At 51.8% G+C, this 15,734-nt stretch overlaps 4 protein-coding genes across 4 annotated transcripts; 3 read left to right on the top strand and 1 right to left on the bottom strand.

Annotated features, from left to right (window-relative positions):
• Positions 1 to 2,782: 2,782 nt before the first annotated feature.
• KY384_008871 (uncharacterized protein) lies at positions 2,783 to 3,979 on the top strand (the record flags this gene model as incomplete). Its single annotated transcript, XM_044817358.1, has 1 exon — positions 2,783 to 3,979. One exon carries the CDS (start codon positions 2,783 to 2,785, stop codon positions 3,977 to 3,979), a length of 1,197 nt encoding a protein of 398 aa, XP_044664511.1.
• A 618-nt stretch (positions 3,980 to 4,597) lies between these two features.
• KY384_008870 (uncharacterized protein) lies at positions 4,598 to 5,542 on the top strand (the record flags this gene model as incomplete). The annotated part of the gene is made up of 1 exon (XM_044817357.1): positions 4,598 to 5,542. The coding sequence occupies one exon, from the start codon at positions 4,598 to 4,600 to the stop codon at positions 5,540 to 5,542; it is 945 nt and encodes a 314-aa protein (XP_044664510.1).
• A 1,468-nt stretch (positions 5,543 to 7,010) lies between these two features.
• KY384_008869 (uncharacterized protein) lies at positions 7,011 to 8,393 on the top strand (the record flags this gene model as incomplete). The annotated part of the gene is made up of 1 exon (XM_044817356.1): positions 7,011 to 8,393. The coding sequence occupies one exon, from the start codon at positions 7,011 to 7,013 to the stop codon at positions 8,391 to 8,393; it is 1,383 nt and encodes a 460-aa protein (XP_044664509.1).
• Positions 8,394 to 10,720: 2,327 nt separating this feature from the next.
• KY384_008868 (uncharacterized protein) lies at positions 10,721 to 11,592 on the bottom strand (the record flags this gene model as incomplete). The annotated part of the gene is made up of 3 exons (XM_044817355.1): positions 10,721 to 10,753; positions 10,984 to 11,304; positions 11,452 to 11,592. 3 exons carry the CDS (start codon positions 11,590 to 11,592, stop codon positions 10,721 to 10,723), a joined length of 495 nt encoding a protein of 164 aa, XP_044664508.1.
• Between the last annotated feature and the right edge of the window lie 4,142 nt (positions 11,593 to 15,734).

Here is a 15,734-nt window from a genome sequence, read left to right as displayed (position 1 = left end):
AGGGGAGGAGTAGGAGGATGATATGGGGGATGAAGGTCGAGATAGAGAGGTCGAGATAGTGATGTAGGTTGTTGTCAGATTGGAAATGTAGGGAGAAGATGGAGATGCTGGCATCTGTTATTTGTGACCTTGAGGTGGCAGTGGTCGATTTCATGGATGGATACTACATTTCAGTATAACTCGAGGAAGGTGGCCCTAGAACGATAGTATGCAGGCATATATACTACAAATTCACTTCTGCGATAGCCCGTGTTCGCATCTACTGTAACCGAGCATTCGATTTTGAACTTTCACCACTAAGGCCTTCGGCGAACTCGATGGGAGTATCCTTGGACATCAACCTGCAAATTCCACTAGCCAAAACTTGAAGGAGCTCGGTCTGCAAGTTAGACGGGCGAAGGAGTTTCGGAGTCGTACATAACGGGCGGCATCGCTTGCTCTGGCTAATTGGAATGGGTGCTACAGGTAAGGGATGTCATAGCTTCTGCGAAGGTCACTATTGTGCGCCAATATCTATTGGAAGATGTATGAGATGGAGAATCCTTGCCTCGAAGGTTGCCACAGGATCAAGACTTCGAAGCTTTTCCGTGATTGAGATGTCAAGTGCAATAGCAAGGACAAGCAACAATTGCCTGTGAGACGTCCTCTTCGGCCTCGCCTTCGTTGGCGAGCTGGCAATAAGCTCACGTCCGCAGAAGAGGCCAGTTATTGTGCTTTTACTGTAAACATAGCCAGAAGAAGACCAAACATTCAACTAGGAGTTGCCCTCATCTCTAAGATCCTAGCATGCAATGAACACGGCTTTATAAGAAAAGAATAAAGCGAAACCACACCCTGGAAGCTCAACTAGCCGCAGATCCTCCCCCGGATTTCACAATGGATATTCCGTCTGAGCTTCAACTACTTCCGTACGATAATTTCGACCTTGTGGCTCTCTGACGCTGCCGTCCCGTCTGTGACGTTGCCGTTCGTTTTAGCCAAGGACTTAATCTACCTCATACACGGGATGTTGCTCCTTTGTTGAAGCTATGGTGCTAGACTGCCCTTGCCAGTAAATGTGTGAGATCTAGTGGACTGTGGAGAGGAGGGTGAGGAGCGCGAGGAGTCGCAGCGGCTCTTTCGTTGCCTATGACGTCTCTTTGTCAATCAGACGATCGAACGTATCACAGGCTTGCACTTTTGACCCGCCTCGTGGGTATATAAAGCCTGTGTGGACGAATCTTTCTCAGATCTGATCATCTCCTTCGACAGTAGACGAACACACCTTCTCGTAACATCTCGGAAGTCACCCAACTTGTCATCATATATCGAGTACAACTCCAGCATCTCTACCTCAATCCGCCAAACTCTTCATCCTCACCTTCCCACAACCACCACCACCATCAACACAACAATGTTCTACAGGCCAATCACCGTCCTCTCCCTCCTCTTCGCCCTCCTCCACCTCACCGCCTCCTCCCCCCTCCCCATCGCCAACCCTGTCCCCAACGCAATCCCCAACGCAAACCCCCTCCCCGACTACCACCCCCCCGAAGGTTACCACACAACAGGCGAACTCCCGCAGGTGGCAGGACCCAACAGCCCCTTCGCCGACGCCGCCGGTCAGGGCTTCGGCAACGGCGGCGGTACCACTGGAGCAGCGACGGGCACCGCTGCAGAGGGAGCGGGAGCGGGGGCTGCAGAGGGAGCGGCTGCGGGCGTTGGGGCAGGAGAGGCGGCTGTGGGTGCGGCGGAGGGGGCTGGTATAGGGGCGGAACTTGTGGAGGGCGCTCTTGGGCTGGCTGCTATTTTGAGGGGTTAAGGGGGGAGGGGGGAGGAGGGAGGGGGGGGGTGTGAATAGTCGGTATATTACTTTGATTATCAAATAGGTAATTCAGCTCTCCACAATGACACTGCGTTGAAGAAGCTCCTCAAACTCGTGAGATAACCACCCATTACTTACTCTCAAGATTCCCATCAAAATCTCGTCTCGTCTCATCTCTGCCCAAGCGAAGTTCCATTGATACCCAGCCGGAAAAGCTATGACCACCACCACCACCATCGTGGCCCTAGTGGCTGATCACCGATTTTAAGCCGTGTCCGTGCGTGGCGGTTGTGGTGTTTCAAACCAACAAACGGGAGGGTTGAGGCTCCCGGCGTTTGAAGGGGCGGACGTTTTTGGGAGGACTGCTTTGCTTTTCAGAAGGAGAAGGGGAGGCGTTATGTATAGAAGGATGGAAAAAAGGAACGGAGGGAGCGGAGTTAATGTGTTGGGAATGTGTTGTCTAATCTAGAGAGAGAAGTGGCTTGTAGGTCTCTTATCATGGTGTTGGGAATGTTGTCTGTGGAAGACAAGTTATATGAGCTGTCGATTCACTTTGATACTTGCATTGGCCAAGTTATACGTCCCTTCTTTTCATGGCTTTCGGGGCAAATCATCGTCAGCGAGCTTTTGCTCGCTCTTGAGGCATCTTATCGAGTAATATCAAAGGTAGAATTGAGGGAAGAGGATTTTGATAGGGACTGGTGTTTTCGTACCTTCCGATCCTGCAGGGCCAAGTCTTGGCGTTAGGCAGCAGGAGGGGTACATTCATGATTTACCTTGATATATCACTTGGTCATCGTCAAAGTGATCTCCACTTATTGTTCTTTTATAGCAACCGCGCGAAAAGAGCTCGAGATTTGCTTGCCTCGTATACCATTTTTTGCTACCTAGTGAACATTGAAGAGTGCCTTAGTCACAGCCTACTTCAAATTGCCACTTCGATCTCCTCAACACCTCCCCCGCCTTCTCATCAACAACATGCCCGTGTCAATCCGCCCCTCCCCCCACGGCGCCAACGTGATCAAAGACGCATTCGAAGAAGACGCGCTCGGGCTCCTCAAGAAAGTCTCCCCCCGAACTCAATGGAAATGCACAGAACTACTGCAATCATCCTTCCACTCGCACCAAATCCCCACCAACGTCCTTGCCTCCCGCAACGGCTTCGTCAACTCCATCGTCCACTCCTACAGCCAGCACCGCCACCTCACCTTCCGCCCCGAAGACGTCTGGTTCGCCATCCTGACCCAATTCAGCAGCTTCGTGAACGCTAACAGCGAAGCGGTGCGTCACCATTTCGTCGCCCATGAGGGCAGGAAACACCTGCAGATCGAATATCCGGCCGGGTATACGAGGCAAACGATTGATTTTGGCGATTTTGCGAAGAAGATGACGGGCCTTATTGATGCCAATGTGGTGGATGCCGAGTTGAGGGATTGGATCATGCCGGATTTTTCGACGACGACGGAGCATGATAGGGTGGTGGCGTCCATCCTCATGATGGGTACCATGCAGAAGTTCTTTAGCTATGGCGCGTCTGTGATGTGTGGATTGCCGTCTGTCACGCTGCTGGGCGAGAAGGATGACTATGAGCGCATCTACGCGAGACTGGACAAGCTGAAAACTTTTGGGGATGAACCCTCCACTTTTTGTGATCTGCTCAAACCTGTCATCCGTCGCTTTGTCTTGAGCTTTGACGAGCCGCAGAGTGGGGAGGTCCTCAGCTTTTGGCAGAGAGTCTTGGATGTGAAGAGTGGGAGCGGCTTTACGCGCTATTCGGGCTGGATTGCGGCCTTCTGTTTCTGGACGGATCAGGGGAGGTGTTTGTATGATCGCGCACGGCTGGAGATGGAGAAGAAGGATTATGAGCAGAGCGTTTTTGGGGATGTTGTGGAGGATAAGGGTGGGTATAAGTGTACGAGGCACGTTGAGCAGAATTTGGAACTGGATGGGGTCAGGTATCATAGGGTGGATAGTAAGTGTGTTGCGGCGGGGTGGCTGCAGGTTCCGGTCTCGGTGAGTGATGGTGGGGGCAAGTTCGAGGCGGAGATGATTGCTGGGTCTGTGGGTATTGAGTGTAGGAGTAGTGGTGAGGCTTTGGCGAGTGGTGATGTGGGATTGGATTCGATGCAGCCGGTGACTGGGTGGTGGATGTTTGAGAAGTTTCCTGATGCCTAAACATGCCTTACGGAAAGGGGATATGGATCTGTATCTGGCGATAAGCGGGAGCTGAGTGATGGTGAAGTTGATAAATTGATGCACGCAGATGTTTTGATGGGCGACATGAAGAAATGTGTCCATGGTCGGAGATTGCGGTGCTGTGCCTACGTGAATCATCAGCCACGAAACATCGAATTTTCGGATATTGGGGTCCGAGGATGGCTCAGTAAGGCATCCTTGAATTACTACGGCCGATATGAGTGGGATTTATGGTAATTAGAATGCCTGTCAAAGGTTACTGCATCACGTCTAAGGCTCTCGGTGTCCAACTTTCTTCATTCCGCCCTCAGAGCACCTTTGTCATTTTCAGCTTGCCCATGGCTTCGTGGGGCCATATATGCTTCCAGACTCACATGGAGACTCTGAGAGCTAGTTATAGAAAAGATAGCTTAGAGTCTGCTGGCTTATGAAGCCCTCGTAAATTGGACGATGACAAACCTCTTGTTGACGGCAGTACAAGATGGAGCCTCCACTCCTGACATTCCGTCTGGCCTTCATATATCGTCGGAGCATCTTTCATTTTCTCGACTTCGCTCTCAATCTCCTTAGCCCCACTTATCAGCACCTTTCCTCGCAATGCTCCCTCCCCTCTTCCTCCTCACAACACTGACCCTCCTCACCATCACAACGTCCACCCCCCATCACCCCAAACCCCGAGCCCCACAAACCTCCACCGCTACCCCTTCCGCTCCCTCCCTCAACCCGCCTTTCGGCTCCAAGCGCGGCCTCGCTTACAACGAACACTCCCCATCCGGCTCCCTCTCCCTCTTCACCCCCCACACATCCATAACCTGGGGCTACAACTGGAACTCCTCCCCGCGCTCCCTCCCCTCCCGCTTCGCCTACGTGCCAGAACTCCACTCCCTCCGCGCCGAACACACCTCCGACTGGGACGACAACGTGCACAAAGCCCTCGCCTCCTCTTCCACCACCTCCTCCTCGCCGTCGGGCGCAGACGGCGAAATGTACCTAATGTCCTTCAACGAACCGGATCTCGCTGACCAGGCCAATATCTCCGTGACCGATGCCGTGCAAGGGTTTGCGCAGTACATGATGCCCTTCGCCACGTCGACGCCGCCGCATAAGGACGGGTTGAAGTTGGGCAGTCCCGCTGTTAGCAATGTCCGCCCTGCCCCTGGTGATGATGGTAAGCCCAAAGGGTTGCCGTACTTAAAGGCCTTTCTGGCCAAGTGCGAAACGCTGCCGCAGCCCTGCCGGATCGATTTCGTGCCGATCCATTGGTATGGTTGCCGTAAAGGGTGTCCGCTGGCTACTGATGTCGACAAGTTTAAGAAACATGTGGGTGAGGCGGTGGAGGTGGCTGTGTATCAGGGACGCCAGCTGCCATTGTGGGTTACGGAGTTTGCGACTTTTGGGGACGAGGAGGGGTTTTTGAAAGAGGTGCTGCCATGGTTGGATGGTCATGCGGACGTGGAGAGGTATAGTTATTTTTGGGTGGGCGAGGGCAGTTTGGTGCAAGATGGGGGGCTGAGTGGGGTCGGGGAGGTTTATGTGAGTTGAGGGTAGGGAAGGAGAGGAGGAGCGGGAATGGGGAGTTGAGTAAGGGGGGATAGACAGAGGGTGGTTTAATTGTTGGAGTTGATCAGCGATGTCAATGGGAGGTGCGAGAGGGTGGTCGAGCAGTGAAGTGCAGCTGCAGTTCTTAGCGAGGTGATACTGGAGTCAAGAGAAGCCATAGTGTCGTTGATTGCGGGTCTCATCAGCAGGGATATCTTTCTGTTTTCTTTTCTCTTGTCTTTCAAGAGGCTGGATGCACCCCTAGACAGCGCCGCAGACTGTAATTTAACATATTGCATGAGCCCGTCTTCATGTACTTGGGCTGAATTACACAGTAATTGATCTCGTAACACAACGCCAATGCGCCCTTGCCTAACGCTGCTTTCGTCGCGAATTGTTGTAGGTGTGAAGCCATATTTTGCTTACTTCTTTTTCTGCAGATCTCATTGGCCTGGGTAAAGCACACTCAATGCCCGGCACTCAGTCTTGGCACCACGATCATTTGCGCTCTCAGGCAGAAATTGCGCAGATTGCGACGATTCACCATTGTTTTGCCTTCTATTGCATCAACAGGACCTGCTTCGTGTCATGAGGACGATACGGGATTCTCGTATGGACTTTGGGTTATTCTATTATATCAATGATGCTTGTTCACCACTCAGCGTCAGGTCAACAGTCACCCCATCATACGACAATCCGCCCACGCAAGCAGCTTCGTGATCAGATGACGCCCGCCACGCTCTCATCTATTATGATAGATTCCACTAATGTCGGATAATAGTCCGACACAGGCCACGTTGGTGGTGCAGCAGTAGCGTGTGTCAGCGTCAGCAAAGGAGGCTTATATCGCCCATGCTGCTGTGCCGTGTCGCACCAACGAGCCTGGAAATGCCCTTTTCGCCTCTAGCCCATCAGCCCAACAACACAGACTTGACTTGCTTGGGAATCCCGCCACAATTAACATTCGTTATTCTGGGAGTCGAGGTCTCACCGCGTGGCTCATCCTGTTATTAGGCGCATGACCAGCCGCCCAAGGCACTCATTCATTGCTGTTCTGCCTGAGATTGGACCGCCCGTAGAGTCTCATACGAGGCTTTGTAGCCTCAAATGGCCACCTTCTCGAATGCAGTACGATGTTCCGACCACGAAACAGTGGTCTTGATGGCCCGATTCTCGTAAATGTAGGTGCTGTTGGAAAGAAGGTCATCACATGTATAGGACTGTGGCGCGGTAGATTCCATCAACATTGTCAGACATTTTGCTCACCTTTTGCCGCCAACCTTGTTGGCCCGGGCATTATTGTCCTAGGTACAACAAATTTATGACTGCGGCCCGTATCGGTTTCAAAGACCTTGACTAGATTAAAGGTAAGATGGATCTCCCACCTGATGACTTTACCTTGATCAACTATGACTTCTCTTTGTTTCCTTCATTTGGTTTTTCTGTCAAAACCATAGCGGTGCTGTTCAGCATGGACGACTTTTCAGATACTACTACAAGAAGGAGCTCCGATGCATGCGAAAGCTCCTCGTCTTCATCTACAATACTCGGAGAGGAGGAGCCAAAGGATTTCTTCGAATCCGGAGGCGAGGGGACTACGATTCAAGAGCAGATGGAAGCTTATGCGACAGTAGCTGGCATTTACGCTGTGCGGTGGAGAAGGAGTCTACAAGAGTGGGGCGCTCTGGAGAGGCTACAGACATCAGGTGTACGATGGCGCAGGAGCATTGTCTTCGCCCTTGCCATCGTCTCAATACTACTTCTCTGCCTCACATATTCCACGCCAAGCATTGCAAACACGTTCAACACCTTGCCAAATAATTCATCTTCCTTGAGGCCTGTAGATCGTCTCACCCAGCCTGAACCGACCCCCGAACCCGACTCGGCCCACACAAAACCGAGGGACGTCAAGATCTTCGCACTCATCACCGCTGGACGGCGCGCAAACCTGGAAATCCTTGACTGCTACCTCCGCAAAAACCTCGTTAGTAACGGCGGATGGCTAGATGGCGTCCACTTTGCAATCAACACACACAATGAGGACGATATCGCCTGGATCGATAGTGCAGTCTCTGAAGTTGACGAATACAAAGGCATCCCTCTCAATGTCATCGGCAACGAGTTCGCCGTCTTCTTCAGCCTCTACCAACAAGTCCTTGAACCGGGCCACATCTACTTCAAAATCGACGACGACACAGCCTGGCTCTCCGAAAATGCCATTTCAGAAATGGTTACCCAACTCGTGAACCACCCAGACGCCTTCCTCGTCTCCGCAAATCTAATCAATAGTGCTGAAATGGGCTGGATGCATCGCGGCCGTGGCGCAATCCACGCCTACCTCCCCGAACCGACCGCCCCCTCCACCCCACCAAAGCCCTACTCCTGGCGTCCCTCCGAACTCCCGACATACTCCGCCCCGCTACCTCTAGATGGCACCGCATTACCTGGCCACCCTAAAGACGGCGGCTACGAAGAGCCTTCGGAGACGGAATACGTTTCGCCCTACCATCACCACCGCTGGCTCCCCCTCCGCGACGATTCCCTCCTTCCTCTAACACCCATGTGGCACACCGCGTATGCAAAATACTCCCCAGACTTCTCCCACTGGACCCACGCCGCACAGAAGCACTATTCCCTCCTCGAAAACATCGAGCGCGACGAGCTGTGGCGGTACGACTTCGGCGGGCCCGATGGAACCTGGAATATGATGTACCACCACATGAACATCAACTTCATCGCATTCCGTTCCGACGATATGCTGCGCGCGTTGGAATTTGCCGGGCCGGGGGGGAAAGGTTGGCGGAGGGCTGGAATGATGAGTGGTTTTTCACCATGGATGCGCCGAGACGGATGAAGAAGCAGGTCTTTGTTGCTACGAGGGCGTTGGCGGCGCATTTCAGCCATGCGTTGCAGAGTGGGGGGATGGCCGAGACGGATTTGTTGGGGAGGTGGAGGGGGTTCGCGAATGAGAGGGTTTGTGGGAGGGAGAGGCGGGTGTTGAGTATGTTCAATGGCGAGTAGGAGGGAGTTGCGGATTGATATAGACAGCGTGCGTGCGTGCGTGCTTACGAGATACCCATATCGCGTGAATTGATCATGTCTTCCTTGACCAAAAACATCCCATCGTCCCTCTTTCTCTTTCCTTTTCCCCTCTCAATCCGTCCCCACAACCCCTCCCCCACCCACCACCCTCTCCCTCACAATCAACACCCCGCCCAACTCCACCCCTTCCCCCTCCCCTTCCCCGTCCCCCACCAACTCCACCAAAACCCTAACCTGGCACCACAACCCCCGCACCACCCCCTCCTCCAAAGCCCGATCCATCGCAACCCCCACCTCCGCAATAGTGAAAAACGGCGGCTCCACGATCCGCCTTGGGTCCGCGATCGCAACATATAGCGTCAATGGACACCCATCTGGCTGGAAACGCCGCGATACGGCTATTTCACTTTGCGGTTCCGATGCGATTACACTGTACACCGCGGAGAGGAGGTACAGCACGTCGCGGTAGGAGAGGAGGAGGGGACGGGCGGGGGGCGCGGGGAGGGGGAGGATTGTGGTGGTTATGTGCGGCTCTCCTACTTCTTCGCTGCTGGAGTTTGCTGTCGCTATCGTGTTGTTGGGCGCGGTGATGTTGATATCGGCGGCGGCAGTGGCGGTGGTGGATTTGATGGTCCCATTCTCCGTCATACCCTTCCCGGCCATGTTCCCAACTGTAGCAACACGCATCTGGCGAAACTTCACCTCCCCCCTCGCCACGCCGTCGTACTCAGGCACGAATCCGTATTCCACCAACCCTTGCCTGGCGTCCAGCCCGTGGAAGAACCCCACTGCCTGTGCGAGCGTCCATACGAGGAGGTAGCGTGGGATTGCTCCTGCTTCTACCCCTGCCCCATCGTCCCCTGCCTCAGTGCCGTTTTTGGAGGGGGAGGTGGTGGTAATAGTGATACTAACGGATCGAAAACTAAACTCCCGTCTTGGTTCCGGCGCCATGAAATCAAGTTTCGAGAGGTAGGAGAGTGTTTGCGTTGCTAGGATGTAGGCTTCGAGGGTGCTGTGGAGGGGGGTCAGGGAGGGGATTACTGTGTAGGAGAAGCGGGGGTCGGGATTGGGTACGATGTCGGGGATTAGGGCAGGGGAGGGGTAGGGGGAGGGGTTGGTCGAGTTGGAAGTGGGTAGGGGGAAGGGGGAGGAAATGGCGGCGGCTGTGTAGCTTGGGAGCAGCATTAAAGGTAGGGCAGTGCGGAGGCGGAAGCCGTGCTTCGAAGGCTTCATCATGATATGGGATGTATTCGGTGTTTAACAAAATAGACGTTGGAGCGCCGAACAACCGAAAGAACGAGGGGAAGGATGGTGGTGTTTGGTGGACGCGATTCGGCGCGTGCACGCAAAGACGCTGTCGCGGATGGGGGGATGGCGGGCGAGACATGCATGAGTTGCGTGTGCGAGGGGTGAGGGAGAACTCCACTCTTCGTTAATCGCGCACTGGTTGGGGTGCATATGTGCCTTATTTCGGAACTAGGTGGTGGTGGGGAAAGAAGATAGTAATGTATGGGACTGTATAATGACACGGTGGGGATGCTGTAGGGAATCAGTATTGCAAGTGTGGGAGGGAGGATTAGAGTTGAGTGAGACTTCTCTATTAGGCTTCTTCAGGAGCTCTATAGACATTTCTCAAAGCTAAATAAAGTATAGAGCAAAGAAAAGAAGGGAATCGACACCCTGTTGCGGAGAAGAAAAAAATTGCTCACAACAATTCGATATTGGCTTTCTCCTGCATTCTTGGTGAGAAAAGGGGCACGAAATGATAATGATTTGCATTGATATATCTCTATTCTCGTCCATAAACATCCAGTGATCAATGCGATGCACGTATCTATCAGTCATGATCTTCCTTGTCCTTCAGCTCATGCTCAGATATTTGGCCACCACTCGGCTAGCCTCGTTTTGAATACATTCATCGACAGATCGTTTCACGATGCCTTGTGGTTCAACGATATCATTTCGTGTGACAGTGCCCAATTCATATCTCAGCAACACAATGTCCTCATGGTCCAAATCCTCCTTCTTCTTGTCGCTTGTTCTTCCCCAGGATGCTGGACTTCTCCGAGCAATTTTTCCATAAGTGCTGGCGTCTTTGGGGTCTGACACCCCGTCGATCCATTCATCCACCGCGAAAGGTCATTCGTTGCGCTTTTTATCATTGTTGACAGTCTATATAGATCAACTTTCTGGATCGTAGCGACTTTTCCCTCACGGGAAAAGTGGTCTTTTCGACCAGATTAGCTTTTATGAATTTAACCTCTTGCCTCAGCTTCTCGTTCTCTTCAGCCTTGGCGATATCTTTGCCATTCAGTCTTTCAAAGAGAGGTTACTTCTGGAGCAGAATTCTGTGATATCCCTCAAGTTTTATTAATGATACTCCAGATCTAAATCATAGACACTCGGTTAGGCTCAAAAGCGGCGTTGTCGCGTTGTCTTCCATAAGGTACCTTGCCAATCCGTTTCCTCGAGAAGTTGCCAGTTAGAGGGGTTCGAGTCCAATGGAAAGCGATAGCTGTCAGGTAGTCTAGGAGAAAGCATCCAAAGATCGTGTTCGCCTTAGCCCGAGAACGCTCATTGTGCCTTTCTGTCGCTGTCTTTGAGACACAGCAAGCTCGTGCAGAAAATTTGACATCTGCGTAGACTCGCTCACGCAAAACAAGCCAATTGTCTTGAAAGCCACCTTTCTTTCTCTTGCTCATTGAGTAGGCAATGTTCCTACTCTTCTCAACTCCAGATATCCGTGCGGAAAATTGCAGGGTCTTGGGGCAACTTCAATCATTGTTTCCTCTCCGACTGAAGACTTTATGGCGCTTTGGGCTCGCCTTCACTTCCATTCAGTTCTATATATATTTATGACCCTTGTTCACACTTGGGTCCCGCAAATCCTCATCCTTGACGTCGGCCAAAGCTGGTTGGCCTCGTCGATGATCGCGCACCACGTCCTCCTCTTGAGCTTTCTGAACTTGCTTCGTTACAGCTATTGCAAGGCGCTGGAAATGCTCTGACATTATGTACTGGAAAGCGAATGCTCTCTTTGATTCTTCCAATCCATGAAATTTCTCCTTGGTCATCTAGCACGTATTTCTTGCGGAGCCTAGCGGTATGAGCTCCCGAAGGGACTTCGCTCTTGCGTCGACAACAGAGTTTATGCTCCTATGCCGGAAGATGCCCACCACAAGAAGCCAGAGCCAACTTCGTTGCGTTTCTGATATGATGAACAGTTCAATGTCTCGACTTCGGTTTAGATACGGGAAGCCCATCTCACTTTCGACTTCCTGATTGTAAGGCCAATATTTGAAGAAGACTCGTAGTTTCCAGTTATGCCACTTATCTAAAAACCTGAAAGAGTGGATCTCTGGCACAATCAGGACTAATGACTAACCAAAATCTAAGTTGGTACGTCTTTGGGGCTGACATGCTCTGAAGAGGCCCAGAGAAGGCTCGTAATTCTCGCTAGCGTCCTTCGCGTTCTGAATAGACAGCATATAAGCAGGGACGCAAGGTGGCGTTTCTTTTTGACGGGCCAACTCGTATCATAGAAGACATGGTTCTGTGGAGTCATCGGTGGTTCCGCTGGGATGTTGTGTTGCCTGGGTACGTATTCCTGATAGGAACCCTTGGCTTTTTTCCCTGGTATTTGGGCTCTGGTGGCTTGAGGCTGGGATGTTCGAAGCTTGGTCAGCTGCTTGGTTGCAGGATTCTCGGAGCTGCGTCTAGTCTTCTTGTCTCAAAATCTTCATAGTGTGCCACCTGATGCGAGTCATCCCTGCCACAAGTTGCAGCGAATCCTTGGATTTGATGGTCGAGGTCCGTGGTTTTCATGACGTTAGATCGGCACAATTGTTATCGGGAGACTGTGGGGCGTTGCTGTTTCGTCGATATATATATATATACAATTTGCAGACGCATTATCTGCTTTCTCAATAGCGTTATAGCTTAAACTTTTCCTACGTCAGATCCGTTCATCTGACCATACTAGAAATTCTTGGACGTCCTGAAACGTTTCTTTCTTGATGTTTTTCCCATTCTAGGCAACATTGGAGTGTTTAGAGAGATCGTCCACATAATTTGCTGGATTTTGGCTTGTAAGTCATGCTAGTCCTGCCCAAGAAAGCCGTGATGCTGATCATTCTGAGCTCTCGCTTATTGGAGTCTCCTGACAGGTTTCTCGAGAGTCAACTTTGATGATATCGCTCGTGGTTGAGACCCATGGTGAAAGCATATTCATTTCCAAATTGTCCTATCATCCCATCATTGGGCACATGCTGCTTCGATCAGAACATCGTAGTCCTCATTCGCGGCGGCCGTTTGCATTCGATGTTGCTATTCTAGGCGTGGGATCTACGGCGGGTGGTATGCCGGGTGGTGAGCAGATCGGGGTGCCAGTCGCGCACAGTCAGACTTTTGGGAGGCGTTTTGCACTTCCTCATTGAATGAACCTCCCCGCTGCATAATAGACATTTCTTCCCTTTCGTTCTAATTGGCGTCTTGACTCGGGGGAGCCTCCCCGGCAAGAAGAGATTCTTCCCCGCATACTCCATTTGACCATACCATAAGATATAGTACATTCCGTCGCCTGTCTGAGTCGTCCCCGGCTTGCCACTTTCTCCTATATCGAGTACCTCCCGTTCTTCATAGCGCCTTTTGATGTCATAGGTAGGGGGTGCGTAATCCGGGATTCTGATAGTCTTTACGCATTCATCGATAGCCGTCTTAAATTAGGCTTTTGCTGCGTCGTTCCGTTAATCTCCCATACTGTTGAACTGGATCTTGTTCCAAACAGTTCAATCTTGAAAGGCGTGTTACCGGCGAGGGTTCCCCCAGCGTGCCTCTGAAGGGCAGCCTGGGCTTTGAGAGCGTCCTTGTATGTGAATATCCAGTACGAAGTACCAGATTACAAAATGTCTTTTATCGCATTGTCGTTGGAGGGAACGTGTCGCCTTAAGGTGTAGAACAGGTCACGGTCGGCCTTGTAGGCCGCCGGTAGGGAGACATAGAGTGAACGACCTTCTGCATCAATGTAAGCAGTGTGGGCTTTCGGGATTTCTGAATCCAGCTGCTTTTTATTGCTTCCGCATAGGTCGCATGAGTTGTGTTGGCCTTGCCATTTTACTTTTCTTTTTCTCTGGCTAAGTCCTTTTTTCTTTGTTTACGTGTAGCCTTTTGCTTCACAGGGAGCTCAACGCCAATCACCAGTGGTGTCCATCGCGTCTTCCGAAGCAGAGTTTAGGTCAGTTCTATTAAATAACCGAGGTTCGTGAAGAATCCAGCGATCAAAGATTGTTCCGGTGAGACTCAAGCATGTCAGTATATATATTTACCCCTTGGTGCATGTCCCATGAGGGTGTGGTGCTCGATAGTTGCCAACCACGGCTGGGTGGGGACTTGAGTCGGTGGCCGCAACTCCTAAGTAACCTTCCGGCTGACCAGTTTCGGTGTTTTCCTCCTCCAACTCGTCCAGTGGTAGGAATTCCGAGTTGACTTCTTTCTGCTTGCGACCATTTAACTTTGGGCCGACATTTACTTTGCCTAGTGTATTAACGAAGTAGTAACCTGACGACAAGTGTCCCTGTACGCCGTATTTCTGGCATTTTCTCATCTCCTTGCCATGACAGTCCTTAACCATATGTCCTGTCTCGAGACATCTGCTGCACTGGATATGAGAAGCTATGTGACCCGGCTCATTGCATTTGCGACATATCTTGACCGGTTTTTCTCGCTAGACTGCCGGCCGCACTGGACTCGGATGCAACGAGTCGGACGGGATAAGGAGGGAAGGTCGCACAGACGCCATTGTAAGCCCTCCACCAGTCCCACCAATGCGTCACCTTCAACCCTACATCACTCTCCGTGGGTAGGGTGTTTGATTTGCCGAGGGTCGTCAGAGGTTTGTCCTGGAGGAAAGCATGCCACCCTGTCCGCTATCGAATGTCGTATCTCGGGGTCCCTAGCCTCGAAGGTATCGAAGTCATCCAGCTTCCCCTCGAGGAAGTCGTGCATTGTCCCCACTAGCTCGTCTTCGTCCTCCCTCAGCTTCTCCAGGACCTCGTATGTTGTCCCGAAAGTTACATATAACCAATATAGGCGAGAACGACCCTTCTTTCCTCCCCGCCTCGCTGATGGGCCGTGTACAGATGCTTTGACATCATCTCCTCGCTTCGACTCACGAGGCTACTGCTGGAGGCCAAGTCGTCATTTCTAACGATGCGAGGGTCCGGGTGTGAGAAGCCATCCCTGGGGTAATTCCCCAAGGTCTTGAGGTGGTCGACCAAGCCAGCCTGAACACTCGGTGAGCCACAATCGAGACTCAAATGGTTGACGTGTGCTTTGATGGTGTTTTTGACCCTAGAGACGCATGTCTTACCGCGGATGCAGATGATTGAATTCAAGCGCGGGTCGAGATAGAATCCAAGCTTCAAAGTCTCCATCTCCTTTCTCTTCATCTCCCGACGCCTCATCTTCCGGTGACTCATCTCCTGATGTCCCCAATCCCGCTGGCACTTGTCTCCCATAAGCTCCTTCGTACAAAGCCGCGATATTTGCCCACATACGTTCATAGCCTATCAGCCGAGTCGATTTTGATGCCGCTGTCCACGTTTTGGAGTATCGACGAACAACCTGGTGGAAGGTAAGGTAGTAGGCCGTCTCTGCTGTTATGATCCAGGCGACTCCCAACCACATGTCACCGCAATGGCACCTTGATTCTGTTATGCCAGTATCAGGCCATCCGTGTCCACAATAATGAGCGAGCTGCGTGAAATGTTCTTTTCGGTATGAAAACTCTCATGGCTCCAGTGAATGTGTTTGCGATCAATTGATTGATCTTCGGACTCCGCCAGAGTTTGGCCGCCGCGAAAACATGCTCGTTCAAGGAGGCCACCTGAATCCACGTCTCTGGTATTAGATGCGCGAAGTAAGGTCGAGTGACGACTGGACTGATAGGACCGGCAACACTTCTTAGAGCCTGCTACATTTGCATGAAGTGGGGTATATCGTATTGAGAAGGGTATAACAGCGCCTTTCATTCTGTTCGCACTGACCCTGCGAGAAGGTGTCCTCCACGGGCTGTTTCTTCTCTACATCGAAGAGCACTTCGAGGGTCGTCGTGCCAAAGTTCCAGCAGCCAGGCAGATAGATCACATTCTTTGCA

The sequence above is a fragment of the Bacidia gigantensis genome (assembly GCF_019456465.1).
Source record: "Bacidia gigantensis strain McMullin 20006 chromosome Unknown scaffold_268, whole genome shotgun sequence".
Classification (NCBI taxonomy): Eukaryota; Fungi; Ascomycota; class Lecanoromycetes; order Lecanorales; family Ramalinaceae; genus Bacidia; species Bacidia gigantensis.
This window is presented reverse-complemented; position numbering and strand designations above follow the sequence as displayed.